At 36.1% G+C, this 18,432-nt stretch overlaps 1 protein-coding gene across 16 annotated transcripts in view; it reads left to right on the top strand.

Annotated features, from left to right (window-relative positions):
• KLHL13 (kelch like family member 13) overlaps window positions 1-18,432 on the top strand; it is a 398,306-nt gene that overhangs the window by 344,835 nt on the left and 35,039 nt on the right. For all 16 annotated transcript variants that reach the window (XM_070258114.1, XM_070258107.1, XM_070258113.1 and 13 more), the window contains one exon: window positions 16,717-16,858. In XM_070258114.1, coding sequence (XP_070114215.1) covers window positions 16,717-16,858 — 142 coding nt within the window. The remainder of the gene's footprint in view (window positions 1-16,716; window positions 16,859-18,432) is intronic.

Genomic DNA, 18,432 nt, shown 5'->3' with positions numbered 1-18,432 from the left:
AGGATGTCCTGGTCACTGTAAACTGAATTAGTAAAGACTCTGCTCCTGACAGGTGTGAACCATATAAATTAACCTGTCATTTTGCCTAAATTAATAAAGCTGAAAGGGCAGTCACATCTAAGTGGTTTTCTGGTGTTTTGGTATTCATTGTTTTAAAACAGCAAATAGTTCCTTCAGGCTAATGTTATAGGGTTAATGTATGAGATTCAAAGGACCCGCTGAAATAGAACAGTATTAGCATTAGCGATCCTTTTATCTTTTCTTCACAAGCAGCAAGTTTTGATAATAACGGTGTGGCAATAAGGAGGAAAACAATAGGTAAGAATTAATCAGTGCTTTGTGACGGTGAATCCTAGCAAGACAGACACTGGAGATGTTTTCCTTCGAATTTTACCTTTCTAGAGCTAAAAAACAATGGATGTAGAATGAGTGTTAGTGAATTAGACTTGTCCTTTTTTAGCCAATGCACTTGTGTTCAGTTAGCTTCCTATTTACAGTGATTTTGTTTAATATGTAAAATATATTTTATATTAAATATCAATAGCACAGTATTTTATAGCAATTGTTTTCTATCATTTCATCATTAAAATTCACTGTCTAGATTTCCTGAGAAAACATTGTGCATGCTATGTAAATATTCCTTTTTCTGGGTGATTCAAAGGATAGACAAAATAAAAATATGCATTTCCTAAATTTGACGTTTTCTATCCCCTAAGATTGTCTTTTTTCTGATTTACTGAATAAAACAAAACCTTGTGGTTTTAGAAATATTTTTTATTTAGCAAAATACTTTTTAAATTGATAATCTCAAATTAGAAAGAATATATTTAGTTACTTCCACAATTACCATATACATAAACTTTTGTTTGTGTCTGCTTAATTTGTTTTTACTACATATGCTCAGTCTAATGAAGTTATGTGGAGAAATAGCATAAGTAACACCTAAAAGCAATTTGGTGTTAGTTTGTAACTTTCTTGGCATGTTCCTTGGGAATTTCCATTGTCTGAGCTTGCAGAAGGGCTGGCTTAACACTTATTAATGAAAAACCATAGAGATAAAAGAGACCTGAGAGGTCATTTAGGGAATCCAAACTCCCTTTAAAGCAGGAATCCTTCTTGTAACACCTCTGAAAAATGGTGATATACGTCCTCCTTGATCACTGTCAGTGACAAAGAGCTCACTACCTCACCAAGGCAGCACCTTTCATTCGTGGACAGCTCTTCCTTACGTTAACCAAAATCAATTCCTCATACCTTTTATCTCCTGTTCCTAGTGTGGCCTTGTGGAGCTATATAGAAAATCATCTGTTTTCTGTATTACGTACAAGCCTGGAAATCTTCTGTTTTTTTAACCATTACTCGTGTGACATGTTTTCCAGACCTTTCACTCTGCTGGTTGTCCTCATTCGGATAGTTTTTTCATGTTAATCTTTATACGAGATACTACATCTGAATACAATGCTCCCTATGTGGTCCGACTAGAAGAAGACACCTCTCTCCTTTTGTACAGATATTCTGCTTGTCTTAAAGAGCCTGGGATTGTATTATTTTTGAATTATAGGGTTCACACTGGACTGTGGTGAATTTAGAGTTTACAAACCCTTTGCAGAGGTTTCCGATTGGACTGCTTGCTCCTCCTAGTCAGTGTTCAGTCTTTTAGCTACTTGAGATCTTTTCGTCTGAGGAAGCCTGGCATGTGCAAGTGAAGTTAAAATTTTTGTTTTATAGCCTTTTGTGTGTGTGTTTTTAAAAGATCTCTTGAAACCATTTAATATAACTTAAGAATATTGCACACAAGAAACTTGCAAGACAGAAAGCTAGTATTTCTGATGCTTTCAGATATTTCCAAGAAATTTACTTGTCAATGATTTATCTAGATTCATTGTTTTCTATACTTAAATGAGTGTTACTTCCAAGTCCCCCTCAAAACACTTGCCCCAGAGGGAAGGCAGGAGGAAATGCAAATCTTACACCCTCATGGGAAGTCTGGAGTGACTAAGAATTTTAAGGACTCCAGACATTCTGCTTGAAACTTAGAATATTTAGATGAGACATAAGTAGGACCAAGTTAGGGGGAGGGAGAAGAAAGAAGTAAGAGATAGGCAAGTATTTGTGTTAGTGACTTTATTACTTATGATTAAAGAATCAAGAATTAAAAGCACTATGCACGGTGATATTTTACATTGAAATGGCAGCCGTGGTGTATTGCTTTATTTCCTCAATACTGTGAGAAAGAGGTGGTGTAGATGTGAGATTCTTGAGGAATCAGGAGGGAAAGAAGTTACTGAGTAATCCATTTTTGAAAGTGCTCAGTTCTTTTTTTAATCACCTTGTATATTGAGTTTATAGTATTCAGAAGTTACTCACTTCCTGTTATGTGCCAGGCCTAACTCTGCTGGATATTAGGGGATATAGTCCTTGCAGTCATTCAGAATGACTAGTCTTTATCTTCCATCCTATCTTTATTCATAAACAACTAAATTGCTCAGTTTATTTTACTGCTATGAAAATTCTGATCCAAGATAATCAGGTTAAATAATATTTTTGTTTACTGTACTTTCAGTGTTTATAATGGATTTAATGGCAATGAAAACACTACAGAAAAAAATGTGTCCAGGCTAAATGAGGAGACATGAATTGGAGATAGATACTAGTTTTAAAGTGCATATGTTTTTGTGATGATCATTTTGCAATATATACAAATATCGAATCATTATGTTGTACACTTGGAACTAACATAATGTTGTATGTCAATTATACCTTACTTTAAAAAAATAGTAAAAAAAAATAAGGTGCCTATTCCATGGGATGGAAAATGATGCAATTTATGCTTAAACTTGATAGGTACCCTTTTAAACAAGAACAGAATGCCATCCTTTAAGTTGGAGAGGGTTTAGCTGCTCTATAGCAAACAAGCGTACCACAAGTGTACCCATTTTACCTTCCAAGCAGCAATAATTTGATCCGGGTCTATAAGATGTAATTTTAGTGAAAAATAAAATTATATTGTGTTACCAATTATAGTAAAACATTTTCACTGGCATGACTTACTGTGATGAGGGTATGCGTTGTTTTACCCAATTGTGCCACGTTTATGGTATGGTACGACAAGAGCCTGCCCAACTTGTTGGAGAGTACTTCTCATGATATGGTTCAATGGAAAAATGAAAATACAAATAAAAAAACAACTTTCAGAACTCTAGGAGCTTAAAACTTGAATCTCACCTATATAACAGTTATTGTAAATTTCATATGAAGTATATTTATTTGCAGTTTTAAAAAATTGTTCTGGTTTAGCATAGTTAAATGTAATAGAATTTATTGAGTGCTACTATGAAAGTGCCAAGTGCGTTGCAAGCTGCCCCCTGAACACTCTCTAAGGCTAAGTCTTCCCTCTGTTTTACTCCTAAGGGCACAGTGGTTCAGGGAGGTTGACTATCTTGCTCAGTGTTACACTCCATGTAAGAGGTGAAGTAAGGATTCACACTCAGGTTGGCTTGATTTCAAAGCTCTTTACTTCTATAATGCGTTTTGGTTTTGGTAGACTTGCTACTTTCATGCCATCTGTTAATTAGGTAATATCTCACTAGGATTAGAAGAACCAAGAAGTATGAGAGACAAGATAAGCCTTTTTGAGTTGGGTGGTGGTGTAGGGAGACGTTAGAGAGCTTTACTTGCAGTGCTGTCAAGTGGTGAAGTAGCAGAACGCTGGAGCAGTTATCTTTACTTGCTGATATGATATCAGGACTAACCTCATTGCTTCCTGTTTTTCTTGAAGAGCTATTCTACCTTCATTGGCTACCCACCTTTTTCCCCCGTGGTAATTAGCCACTGTTGACAGTGCTGTAGGTGGTGTGCTCTTTTTAGCACATTCTTAGGGTACTACCCAGTCGGTATGTTTAGTACTTTCTTGTGGACATTATTGTCTCATTGCTTATGAACAAGCACTCAAAAAAAACTCCATGTATTAGTTTTCTATTGCTGCCATAGCAAATGGCTGCAAACGAATGGCTTAAAACATCACAAACTTATTATCTTACAGTTTTTTTAGGTCAGAAGTCTGGTATGGGTCTCACTGGGCTAAAATCAAGGGGTCAACAGGACTGTGTTCGCTTCTGAGGCTCTAGGGGAGAATGTGTTTCCTGCTTATTTGGGTCTTTGACAGAATTCAGTTTTTTACATTTGTAAGACTACCAAGGTCCCATCTTCTTGCTGGCTGTAAGCCAAGGATCTATCTCAGCCTCTAGAGGCTGCCTGCATTCTTTGGCTTGTGGCTCCCTTCCTCCATCTTCAGTACCAGCAATGCAGGAGTCTTTTTCACACCCATGTCTCTCTGACCCACTCCTCTGCCTTCTTCCTCCACTTTTAAGGTCTCGTGTGATTAGATTGGAAGATGCAGGGGCTTGATTGAGTTTTTGATTTAAAGGCCTTGAATGCTGTATTTTAGAACACTAAAATTTTTGAGAATGAAACATTATGAGAATGCTAGATCAGAGTGGCAGGCTCATTTGTGTATTCGTGGGCAACTGGGCTAAACTAGTGCTTATGCCATCCCTGTGCCCCGCCTCTCTCCCCACCTCTCCTCCCACTTTAAAGTCTCTCATTGCAGGTATTTCTACAAACTCACAAGGACCTTTGTTCTTCGTTTGCAACTTGCCGTATAGCATCTTCTATTTTCACTTTTTGTTTTTCTGGTTTCAAAAATATAGTGCTTTTCACTGATCAGTGAGATCAGACCAGGGCATCTTAAAAAGAGTATAATTATCTTATTCAAGGTTCTTTGAATCCAAGAGCTGGAAGGAACCTTAGAAATCACTCTGTGCCATACCGTTGTACCTTGAAAGAGAATGTGCTAGTTAAGTCTGGTCACTTTTCCTCCGTCTGTGTACATTTGTATTTGATGATTTAACCCAGTCTTAATTTATGCGTCATTTTTATTATTTTATCCAATTTCATCAATTGTATTACAAATTAATGTTAAAAACCAGTTTACTACAAAACCTTCAGCTAGATTTCTCTTTATAGATGTGATTGCATCAGAGCTTTTCTCTTGTCCTACAGTGAACCATATTTCTAATTAACTCACAATTTGATCTAGCTTTAGTTTTGGTGAGCCTACAAAATATTTGAAATAGAATTTTGAAAAGTATGTGGATGTTCTATGTTGTAAATAGATTATCCAGTAGATAATCCCTTAGCGTTACCGAATTGAAGTGATTTTTATTCATTATGAGAACTTTCCTGCAGAGTGTGTGTATGTGATCATTTCTGAATGATTCACTGCTAAACAAAAGTTCATGGAACTGGAACCACAATTTTCCTCTTAAGTAGACTAGTGACCAGGCTCATTAGCATATTTTTCACAGACATGTTGCTGAAGTATATAGATGGATGTAATTAGACACTGGCTTGTTTTCCAATGATGTGGTGCAGCATCATATCATCTTACGTTTTGGCTTTCTTTCCTATAATTATAACTGAAGATTATACTTTTAAATAGTGGACATTGCTTGATTGTTGATCCAGCCTTGCAGATAGCCTGATCTGGGACTAATCCTTTAAAATAAAATGATAGTAAGGAAAGTTGATGTTATTTATGTTTTTATTTAGTGCTTGTATGCTAAATATGAACTGATACACTTCTCTACTAGGGAGAAAGTTTGCAATTAGCTTTGTTACTGTGGTTTATATGAATTATGCAACATAGTATTTGTTAGATAATATAGAGAATTTGTTGTTTATTGTTATTGTTCATATCAGTTAGTCCTTTGGAAAGTAATTATTTCTTTTGCTGAGATCTCTTTGCAAGCAAGCATCCTGCCTGCTCTTTGTTCACCTATCTCCTAGTGCAGTGCCTGGCACGTAGCAGATGCTCAGTAAACGTTGAGATGAATGAATTTAGAGAGAGTAGTTTGTAGGTCTGTAGCCTTGTGCAAGCCACTTTGCTTAACAGTGTTGAATTTCTTCATTTGATATATGCAGTAATCTAATATATCACAGTCTTGTTAGAGAGTAAGTTACAGCTATCTTTCCTATGAAAAGAACTAATCCAAAATCCTGATTCTGTTCCTTGCTTGATAATAAATACCATGATGCTGGCACAGACTGAAAGTAATTTTAGTAGAAGCAATTTACCAGTGACCAGAATACTTTAGTCATGGTTCATCAAATTGTAATTTGATAAAGAAAATAAGATTATAATCTCTTCCAAGGCAGCAACTACTCTTAAAGTTGAGAGTTATTTGACTTATTTTCTCATGTCCTTTACCGTGATGGAGAAAACTATTTTAGACAAATTTATGTTTCGAAACTAGTATGTTTGCTCTTAAATGATAATGTGTTTTCTGTGTATAGTTTGAAAAAAGGAATGACTAGGAAGAAAGGAAATCTGGCTAGGGTTTAGGAGAAATAAATAAATTTAAAATTAGTACTCAAAAAATCATCCACTTGTACTTATGTTCTGAATTGTTTTATACTTAATAGGGCTTCAACTTAATTGCAAAGGTTTAGCAGATATTAGATTTAAATTAAGTAAATTTTTCTTCTGTCAAAATGTTTAAATAAAATGGCTTTTACAGATAACTTGGTTAACAGTAGAAGAAAAGGCATAGCTGTTTAATATGTATGAAAACGACATATTCTGAAACAAAACAATTGATAGTTTGTGAATAAATTTGAATTTGGATTTGTTCTCTAGTCATTAAATATATATTTACTTTGAATTATTTGCTGGAATGTGTGAGGAGTTTTAGTTTAGGAGGGCTAGTCCCAGAAGCCTTGAATCTAAGAGTAGGAGATTTGGTTTGAACACCATCAGTGAGGAGTCATTGAATACTTTTGAGCAAGGAAGTAACTTTCAGAGCTATAAATACAATCACAGTATGTGACGAAGCTATAATAAACAAATATGTAATTTATATGGGTGACCAAATCCAAATAAGAAGTAATGGATAGCAGAAGTGTGGTACGGGCAGTGAGAGTGGAGAGGAGGCGAACGGTAGGGGCATACTAGAGAGATTCGGTGGTGCTTTGAGTTGCTGGACATGGGAAGCGGGGAAGAAGCAGGAGGCAAAGACGACCAAAGTGTTTTGATGATAACCATTTTCTTTTGGAATCTAAAATATCCTATCTATGACTCTCTTGAATGCATGACATCTACATATATTTGAGATTCCCGAACTTTCTTCTGACTGACCAAGCTTCCAGAAATGATCATTAAGAACTATGTAGTCAAATTCATTTCCATTGAGACTACCTTTAAATAAAGTGATTTTCTCATTAAAGCACGATCTATGAAAAGATTGGATTTGGAGATTTTAAAATGACTAATTGCCTCAAGAAGTAGCTGTGGTAGATGGAGTGAGTAGCATTTTCCAAGGAGCTGGGCAAACTGTTTTGACACCTTGACTCTTGCTATCCTCATCTACTTGGTGGCTCCTCCCTGGCTCCTCCTCACCTGCACTCTGAGAGTCTGAAATTATAAATTGGGGTGTGGAACACTGCTTTAAAGAACTGTATGGAAGGAAGGAAAGGAATGCTTCTTTTTTGCTTGCTTAATATCCCTCTCTTGTATTTATCTCAGACAGATCAAGGCAGTGCTTCATTACCACGTCACAATTCGTAGGCAGCGTGTGCAAAACACATACATGCACAGTCTGGAAATGCTCCAATTATCTTCTATTTAAAATTCCCATTTAAATGACTGCGAAATGTGGCTGCTCTATGCCTACTGAGTCATATTATTTAAATAATATGATCAGCCTCTCCCCTTTTTGAGTTCCATCCAGGAACATATACTCTCTTTAAGCCAGAGGCCATAATGTTCCTAAAAAGAAACACCTCACCCCCCAAAATGGCAAACTCCCCATTTTCAGCTACCTCCTCCCCAAAAACAGGTCCACCTTCCGTTACCATTTTTACCATTACCAAATTTTATCAAGGATATTTAATATTTTGTGTAGACAAATATAGTCATGGTACATAAATACTTAGCCCAGAGGACTCCTTTCTTAATGTTACGGCACTGTGGACAAAGACTGATAAAAGCAGTATTTCTGTAGAGCAGTTTTTGTTACTCACATTAGCAGAGCTGTCTGGTTAGACATGAAGTTGCATTGTGATAGGAACTCAACATTGAAGTAATCTTAGTTAAAATAGTTTTCTAAGAGTATAGTAAAATGGTGAATCCTGATGACATTTTAGGAAAAAAATCAGAAGCCATGTTTGGGGTTAAAGACTGCATTTCTACTCTTAGAATATGATACTTGAATATGTAGATAAGTAGGTGGGCTGTAAGTGACGGTAAAGATTTTTTGCATCTCCCAGCAACCTGAGAACATAAGGTCAGCAATCAGCACGTTTCTTTATGGTAAGCATAGTACAAGAGGGATAACTTGAAGTCTTATAACAAAGTTTTATGAAAAAGAAAACTTAATGATGAGGCAGGTAGCTACAAAGTGGAAAATAATTTTAATATGAAAAGTTATACTTAAATTAGACTCTTTGCTTCCATAAGCTCCATATCTGAGATGAGCTTGAGAGAACTATGCTGAGCATGAATCCCAGACTCCTTGGGCTGAGAGTGTGTCTTCTGGTTTTTTTTCTTTTTGTATTACCTTCTCCTGTCTTAAAAATACTGGCTGGCATATTAAAACATTGATTCCATTAAATTATATTAAACATGTTATATTAAAACATGATGGATTTGATACTGAAATTTTTATCACGTTCATTTAAATAATTAGAGATGCCTCTAGGTCATTGCAAAATCAAGGTTGAGATTTGTTATATTTACTACAGGCTTTGAAGACGTAGAACCAGTGGGACTCTTAGAGCTGCCAATTATAATTCTTAAGACATGGAATGCTATTGGCTATTACTTTGTAAGTTTGAAAGTCTTATTCTTTGGGTTTTTTCATGTTTCCTTTTAAAAGGGAAATAAACATTCCCTTAAGACCTGGTCATGAATTATTGACTTTGTGAAGTTGAGTATAACTGGAAAATTCAGAAAAGGCAGAAAAGAATAGGATTTTTACCACTTGATTAATGATTCTCCTGTTCCCAAAGAGATTTGTCTCGGTGATTTCCAATTGGTTTTGAGTTTGTGGAATCTGCCTTTATAATAATCTCTAAAATTGGGTAACTTGGATGTTTAAATATTTAAGAAACTGAAATTTTAGGCAGGTGAAAGCCCAGTTTTTTAATAACATGCTTTTCCATTGAAATACACTATAGCCCAATAGTCGAAATTCAAAGTTGATGAGCTACAGATAATAGGAGTAAAATGACACCTTGGTTCACAAATCCTCTGGGACCAAAAAGCTCCTTGAAAGAAAGTTGGGCTGGGTGTTGAAGCTCACGTTCCAGTTTCTTCATTTTGGAATTGAGGAAGGAGAAGGCATGCTCCCTGCTTCAGGTATAGGTAGCTCGAATTCTCAATGGGCAGGGCTGGTGCTGGCTGTAGGGTGGATCATCTTTCCAGAAGGCTTATGCTCGGCCAAAGGATTATAACTCTTTCCTCTGTGCACTAGGAAGGGGATTATTGACAGTGATGGGAGCACATGCTGTTTCCCCCAACCCACGTCTACATATTGCCATCTCCCTACCACCACTGCCACTTTGTGTACGCCCTCACCCTGTATGGCTTCTTAAGGCAAGGGAGCTTTGACTTAGCTTTTTTACATAGTAGGTATGGAATTGGCATTTAGAAATTCATTCTTTTGCTTACTCTTTTATTTCTGCTTCGGTGTCTGTCTTATCAAAATATTATAAGAAGTGTGAAGAATGAGAAATTGTATATAAACCAAGCTTCTAAACAGAAGAATTTTCTGTTCTAGATGCCTGAGACTTGATGTAGTTTAATTGGTATATGGATTTTAAAAGATGAAGGAAGACTAAAGTTTTGAAATATGGTAGACAGAGGGAGAAAACATTACTTGTCCAGTTTTTCAGGGACAGGATTGAGATATTCAGTGCAAATACATTACAGTTTGCATAATTAACTTTCATCCTGTTCTAGTTATCTAATGGAGTATCATTTGTCATTTCATTTGTTTAGCCCAATTCCCTCATCTGTGTCATAGTGCTATTTCTGTGACTGTGATGGGTGGGTTTGGAATGCAGAATCTGTTCTTTTAAATGTTGATATCAGTAATGTAAAGTTCTCCCTAAGTTTGATCTGGGTTATATCCTAGGATATGCTACCTCCTTACCCCATATGTGTTAGGAAAATGGCACAAGAGATTTTTAGCATTTGTATTGTTTTCATGGATGTAGTGGTAGAAGTGGGTAATTTTAGACTGAATTAATTCAACCAGAAAATTACTTGCCATAACAGAATGTGTCTCTCTGAGTTGCTCCTTGTATTTATAAATTAAGCATTGAAATGTCAATTGCTTTATGGCCTCTACTCTGCTACTTTTCATTTCTTAAGCTTGGCATAATGGGAACAGTGTGGGCTCTGGAATCAGACTCAAGTTCAAATCGTTGTTAGCAGATTCACAGTGAGACCTTAAACTCTCTGAGCTTCAGTTTCCTGTCTTTAAAATGGGATTGTTATGAGGATTAAGTAGCATAGAGAACTTGTCTGGCACAATGCCTAGTACACAGCAGGTGTTGGGTAGATGATCTTATTCCTATATTAAAACTGACATCAGCTATTTATTAATGTGATTTCATTTTAAATGTGACAGACATATACATATTAAGGAGCTTCTTTACTTTGGAAAATCATTTTACAGTCTGACCCTATCACTTTGAACTTTTTTTCTCTTTTGTGGACTCTGGTATTGCTGCAGCAGAAAAGAAAGCCTTGAAAGATTAGCAACTATTTTATATCATCTATGCTAAAGATTTCCTTTAGCAAATTCATTGTGAGTTGACAATAATATACTTGTATTTATCTCATTAAATAATACAAATACCTAACCAAGCTTTATCTTTCTTGATTCCTTTCAGGCAAACACCTCATTAAGGAGATATATTTTCCATAGTTTCTTAAAACAGCCATTAATTTATACGTTATTAAGAGAAGTTGCTATGGTATTTATAATTTCCTTGTCTAATGATACTGTAAGTGACATTTTAGTTGGGACATATCTTTCAATATTTTAAGTTTTAAGGTTTTTATTCTTTCTTTTAATGAAAATACCAGGCTTATTATACATATTAACTTACTTCATGAGTTGGGAATTTTCTTTCTGATTTTGTAAAAAACGCTTTCCCTCATTTTTTTCTTAACGGAAGCTGAGTGAGAGAGAGACGGGATGTGTGTGTGTGGATCATTCAGTTTGTTTGGGTGGGGTGAAGCAGGAGAGCTAAGATTCTGCATTTTGTGAGGCAGGAAGGTTATTAATATCTTTAGAATTCAAGGCACTGTGCATACTTTGAATCTATAGAAAAATCAATGGGAAATGACTTCTACCATCTTAGCTTTTTAATTTATTTCTCAAGGGTGGAAGGAGATACCTTGACAGATTCAGCACTCAAATTCAAATGAGTATGAGAACAGGTGGCCAAATTTCTCCTCCACCTGCCATGCAACTTTATCGCAAGAAATGTTTCATTTAGCAAGTGCTGTTGCCAGCAGACACTTCTTTGTTTCCGAGCAGAAAAACAAATGGAGGGGGAATACTGCTTTGAAGAAAACCTTTTTCTTGACTTTCTTTTTAAATTGTGAGTGTGAGAAATATGTCTTTTATTTTTCTGGGGGACGGGTGGTGGAAAGCGTGAGTCAGCGCCTTGATGAAGCCGCCCGATTTGTTGTATTATTATCCCATTCATGGCTTCCCTTTTTGGTTTGTGCATACCAACCCACTGGCACTGACTTTCACTTAGGATAATACTATTGCTCTGGGAAATTGCAAAATTTGTATAATACTTTTGACACTAACTCAGAAACCCCTATTCTTTTGTTACAGTGGAATTATTTTATTAGAATGCATTATTAGCTTTAACCTCTTTGTAATGTCATGGTCGCAAGAAAAAAAAGTCTGATGAAACTAATTGGGAACTAAATAGAGAAAAGTTGTGTTGTTCATGTGTTTTTACCTTTCTAGCTTTTCTGAGACTCATTTATTCTTTTTTCCCTTCAGAAATTAAAAATAGTACAAGAAAGTAAAGAGAACAATTGGACAACTGTTCTGATAGTCTTGGGCAGTACTTTTTTCTGCAAGTGCATATATCCTATAGCATCTTTTATTCATAGCATTGTTAATGTGCTGTTCTTCATTTGGTGTGAGCAAGACATTAACATGCCAGCGTATGGGCTTCCACATATAGCTTCTCCACCAAGGAAAGTCAAGTGTTTCGTGTTTTCGTGCTAAGAATTTCAAAAAGCACTAAAATGTCCCCTCTTTCTTGATGATAAAATTTGACCTCACCTGGCTTTCTGTATAACATGAACTGGTGCTTGCAATGATAGAAACCAATTGAGATGCACATTTCATAATTCGTCCAGTCGACACCTCATTTTTTAAACACAAAAGCACTCATTTCAGTGGGTTTTGGGGAAATTTTTTTTGGTATGGAAATTGATGAGTATTGGAAGACTCTGTGAGACTTTGGAGCCAAATGAAGCAATTGTGAACCCCCTCCCTTCCCCGTATAGCACACTAACAAACAAGATTGCTGTAGTGAATTCTAAGAGAACACGGTTCTTTATGGAATGCCTCTCAGACCGTGACCTCTACAGAACTGTTCATTGTAGAAAACATACTTGAACCACATTGGCAGAGCACTCTTACTGCAGCCCACCTAGCAGGTGCTACATGTAAGACACAATCCTTTATTATGGTGTTAAGTACAAAAAGAAAAAAATATTGTACACTTGATGATCTTTAAATTCCCATTAAAAAATCCGTTTGGGTGAACAGTGCCATGCAGATGGCAGGGGCTCAATACATGTTTGTACTAGCAATTTTGAGAATACATTTTCCACACTACCTTTCATAGGTTTATAGATTTAAAGATGGAATCTTTGCTTTAATGTGCGTATTCTGGAATACTAATGAAGTTGAACATTTTTCTGTTAACCATTTGTACTTATTTCTTCGTGAAGTGTGTGCTCATATCATTTACACATTTCCCATGAGGTAATTTTTAAATTATTGAAGTTTTTGAGGCGAGATTATAATGTTAGCATCACCCTGTGAACACATGACAATTACTTAGACTTTCTCTTTCCTTTGTCTTCAAATGGCAGTGCAAAGAAATGCCACGGTGTGTGTGTGTTCAGCTTGACCACCTTTGCAATGCTTTCAGTAAAACGATCAGATAGTGCCTCTATCTCTACCCCAATGCTCTTCAACAAAGTAATTGTTCTCTTTGAGCAAGCACAGTTGACTGATTCATGTATACTTTGTGAAAGATTGCTTTTGTGCTCTGGCTGGTCATTGTTTAGAAAATAAGATGCGTCCAGTGGTAGTAGGGTGGGTGGGAGTGGCATGGTAGCAATATACAGACATTGTAGGAAGAAGATTTGATTTTTAGACAGAAAATTGATGAACACAATCTCTCCCATGAATAATTTTATAGTGTTGATGAATTGGGACTATTTGGGCAGGATTTACTTAATTCTAAGTTAGCCTGTAAAAGTGAATCCAAATAACAATTCTTTTAAGCAGAATTAAGAAATTATTATTCTTAATGAGTTTACATAGAACAAAAGGTTTCCTGCATAACTGTCTTATAAACTTCAGAGCTATTATCTACTTATCTACTATAAACACTTGATTTTTCAAATGGATGGGCTGGAAGAGAGCAGAGGTATTTTAGTGTTAGCTAGTATTGGAAGAGTTAGTAGTAATTAATAATCCTACTAGGTTTCTGACTGCCAGCACTACCTCATGGAGTCAACCCTCAGCCTGGGAAGTTATTTAGAACAGGAAACTGCTTTAGAAAAATTTTCCTGAAGGGCTTCATCCTTCTATATCAGGGTTTCTCAACCTTGGCACTTGTGACGTTTTTGCCTGAGTACATCTTTAACGTGGAGAACCCTCCTGTGCTTCATAGGATGTTTAGCAGCATCCCACTGGATGACAGTAGCCCTCCCCTCGCCTCCTCCCCCTTGCAACAATGAAAAATGTCTCCAGACATTGCCAAATGTGGGGAAGGGGGGAGGCAAAATCGGCCTGGTCCCCCTGCCCCACTGGTCTTTCTATTGCTTTTAACCTTATGGCTTGAAAAAAGATAAGATTAAAAAAATGTTATTTAGTTTTGGAATTACTCAGATAATCTTTCCTTTAAGGCTGGTTGGTTATAATGGTGGCCTAGGCTTTGCAGAGAGGCTTCACCTCCCTGCAGTGCTGGAGACCACTGCTCTTCACATCCAGTCAATAAACCTAATGAAAAGGACATAGAAGAGAACATTGAATCTGCTCAGAAGGTTGACATGGCATGTACTGTTACTGATGCAGAAATAATAGGGAGTGTTCTGAATGTTAAAAAGTCAAAAGATGTTGATAAAAGTCATAAAGAAGATGACTTTACTGAAGGCTTCTTCAGGTTTGGAAGTAATTAATTAGAAAGCCAGCCATATTATCTTGCCGAGAAAGGGCTGCATTTGCACATTCTGCTTTTCAATTTGAAGAGCAAGAGACAAATAACAAGTAAACAAGTTGTTATTTGTAGTTTATTCAAAAAAGGGAATTTCTAGGATATGTCTTAGGGGCAATGTGGTTTCAGCTTTATTCCTGTCCCTTCTACATCTGTGGTTTTATAAAAATGATAATTGATGGTCATTTACAGCACTGCATGATAAAGAAATGTCTTTGGAATGATCTGCAGAAATGAGATTCTGTATTCATTCAGATGACATATATTAAACCTCTCATGAGCCAGGCTCTATGCAGGGAATACGGACACTAATAAAACATTCTGCTTGAATATCCCGTTAAAGTAATTGTGGATGAATGGAAATTTTCTGGTCGTGATACCAATCACCATCAGTCCATTTCTCACTTTTCCAATTGATTCTGTAATTTTTAGTGTCTCTGCAAAAGCTGTTTAAAAGTATGTGTGAGTGTATGTATCCTACATATCATGTATATAATTTAATTCTTCTCAAAGCTATTTCTGAAACCAGTGAAAAGCTATATTCATTTTCTTTTATTCTTGTTAAAGTCTTATTTAAATTATTCTCTTCTTTATTAAATTTCCATGAGAATTGAATAAAACTTGGTTATATATTATTAATTCATTTTTTGTTATACTATGGTGCTAATATCATTAAGAAGAATTGATGTCACCCTTAAGTCCAGAATTTTTGCTGATTATTGCAGGATTTAAAGCCATTTGGTTGGTGTCAGTATTCAAAAAGCAGGATCTTTATTAAAAGTATGGTATAGTCTTAATACTTTTTTCTTGTTAAAACTGATCAACTTAGATTATAGGTATGGTAGGAAAAAAAAAAGTGAAATTTTTATGGTATTAGATAGCCCAGACTTAGAAAAACAAATAATTCAACATTTAAGAAGTTACAGATAAATAGGAAAAATACAGAGTTCTAGCACTTGAAAATCCATTCTCCCTCCTCCTTTCCTAAAGCCCGTTTTAGCAGTCTACATCATGAATGCACAGATCCATTCAGAGCCATGGACTCCCTGCTCTTGGGCAGATGATTCAGAGACAATTTTAGCAACGTATTCCTAAGGAAACACAGGCCCGCCTAGTCTAAGGAATAATGCAAGGTTGTACCATGATGGTTATTTTTTTAGTGTAACCTAACTGAGGCCTTTTAACTATTAAATATTTTGCCATGTTCTTTGTGAAACTAACTGGCCTGTTGAATACAGGTTCTCCAATCCTTATTATGGTCTCTGAAAAATTACTAATGTAATATATACATGAGCATAGCTTATATTTATTATTTCTATTATTCATTTCTTTGAAACGATGGAAATGCCTCAAGGCTGTAGCTGTTTAGCTAAATAATCCCAAACCGATAAGCGAGGGATAATGCTAGAAAATGAAATTATTTCCTGGGTAAAATTTTTTGTTCACTTGGGGTTGATTAGAACTATAACTAACAACAGAAGAGGAAGTAATGTATTCATATATCACGCTTAATCTTTGACTTCTATTAATGGGGTGTTTGGAGTTTGGAATCAGACAAGACTTAGATTCAAATCCTGGCCCAAGCATTTTAATACATTTGTGACCTTAGGTAAGTTATTTTTAACCTTTCTGTAGCTCATTTTCCTTATCCTTAGTAAAAAGGAGATAATAATAGTACTTGTTGCAATGGATTGTTTTAAGGATTATGAGATCGTGTGTGTAAATTTCTTGGCAATTACCTGCTACATAATGACTGTTCAATAAATGATAGATATTATTTTTCTCTTTCTAAAAGTAGGTATTCCAGATTAATTTTAACTGTGAATAACACAATTTGATTGTATTGCTCCCTAAACAGTGAAATGCCAAAAGCAATTACTCTGGTGCTAAAAAAAACCCTTCATGATTACAGTTTTGAACTAGCTTTTAGGTTGATTTCTCAGTTCTCATTTATCTTTTCTGACTTTGGAAAGCTTTTTACATATACATGTATATTTCTTCTATGATCTAAAATGCTATGAGCCTAAAATACAGTGCAACTAAATTCAGCGTATTCCATAGTGAGATGATTGGCACCAGTGACTGTTTCTCTGTGTAGTTTCATTGTTGTGAATTGTATGACGTTTTAATTTGCCTTTCTTTCTCATTTTAAAATATTTTCAGATCTCTAGTGGAAGAGGAAGACCAACACATGAAATTGTCCCTTGGAAGCAGCGAAATGGGCCTCTCATCCCATTTGCAGTCTTCCAAGGCAGGAGCTACACGCATCTTTACCAGCAATACCCACAGTTCTGTGGTGTTACAGGTAATCTAAGTTGTCCCTTTTGTAGTATTTACATAGCTTTAAAAACCACCTGGAGTTTTTGTGTGTCGATAATGGTGGAGGTCGTATGAGTGTGTGGACAGGGTATACATGCGAACTCTCTGTACTTTCTGCTCAAGTTTGCTGTGAACCTAAAACAGCTCTAAAAAAATAAAGTTTGTTAATTCAAAAAAAGCAAACAAACACCAGAGGAGAAGCTTTAAGGGGACAGCTGCATAAAAAAAAAAAAATCCCCAGAGTTCATTCTTTGTTTTGTTTGTGTAAAGGAGGTCTTGCTGTCATGCCACTTTCTTATAGAATATTGTACCTGGCAGCACTGACTTTCCATTACGTCTCAGTAATGTAAATATCAGAAAGTGCCTACACTAAATTTTCGAGTTCTTCACTCACAACCTATTTTACCATCACCTTTATCATAGTCCTAAGATCATATTTATTTGGTGTCTCAATTCACATTGGCAATATTAGGTGCTGGAGTAGCAGTGAGGACTGCTGGATGCAAACACACTGAGAGATGTAAGAAGTAATAGCTGACATCAGAGGAGAGGACCGAAGAACAGTAGGAAGCCGAAAGAGCACGCAAAAATTGCACTGTCGAGCTATTTAACCTGGCGATAAGCAGTCCATGTACCCCTGACTGTGGTGGCCACTCCCTGACCTCTGTGGGTGTTGCTGAATTAGAGAACAGTATAATAGTGGATGTCCATAAATTTCTTCTAGATATAGTTAAATTCTATCAATCTTCTTTGCTTGGTAAAATAAGGAAAATAAATCTTTTAAAATATATTTTTTAAAAGAAATCTCCTCAGGTGAATTTCATGCATATCCCTGATAGGAACCATTATCCTAAAGAAGTATGTAGTGGATAGTGTACAGTATAGCATGTAGCATAGCGAGAGAAGAGGCTTTTATTTGCTGTGTGGCCTTGCTGTGTGATGTAATTTCTGTGTGCTTCATTTTTCTTCTCTCTAAAATATGACCCTTGACCAGCAGATCTCTAAATTGTCTTCTAGTTCCCATTTGTGATTCACTGAAGTCTCATTTTCCCAGTGTTTCCATTTCTAATGGGAGCTGGGTTTTATGGGTCACTGTCCTGTGGGTATCATCAATAAATATGTAAAGGTCAGGAAGGAAAAGCTTTCCATCTGCCCACATCTTAATTCTATGTAAATGGTTTCGTTGTTGGTTTTTCAGGGCTATAAGAGTAGAGAATGAGGGCATCAAGCAGTTAGGAAAAGCACGAGAGGAAGAGGTTTTTTGTTATATTAAAGTACTCTCTCTAAGGAAAAGTAAAGAAACCCACTTACCCCTCCACTATACTCCTGTGCTATCCATGGCCATGGTCACGTGTTAAAGCCGATTTTTGTGGTCCTCCTAGATTTTTAAAAATACTTTAAACCAAATAATGACAGCCACTGCAGTCGTTTAGAGCAGTGGTCCTCAAATTTTAATGTGGATCAGAATCACAAGGAGGAGGGTTATTAAAACACTGAGAGTTTCTGAATCAAAAACTCTGGGGGTGGGGCCCAGAAAAGTGCATTTCTAACAAGTTTCCA

The sequence above is a fragment of the Equus caballus genome, chromosome X, assembly GCF_041296265.1.
Source record: "Equus caballus isolate H_3958 breed thoroughbred chromosome X, TB-T2T, whole genome shotgun sequence".
Taxonomy (NCBI): Eukaryota; Metazoa; Chordata; class Mammalia; order Perissodactyla; family Equidae; genus Equus; species Equus caballus.
The sequence above is the reverse complement of the archived record's forward strand: the minus strand, read 5'-3'. Positions and strand labels throughout refer to the sequence as shown.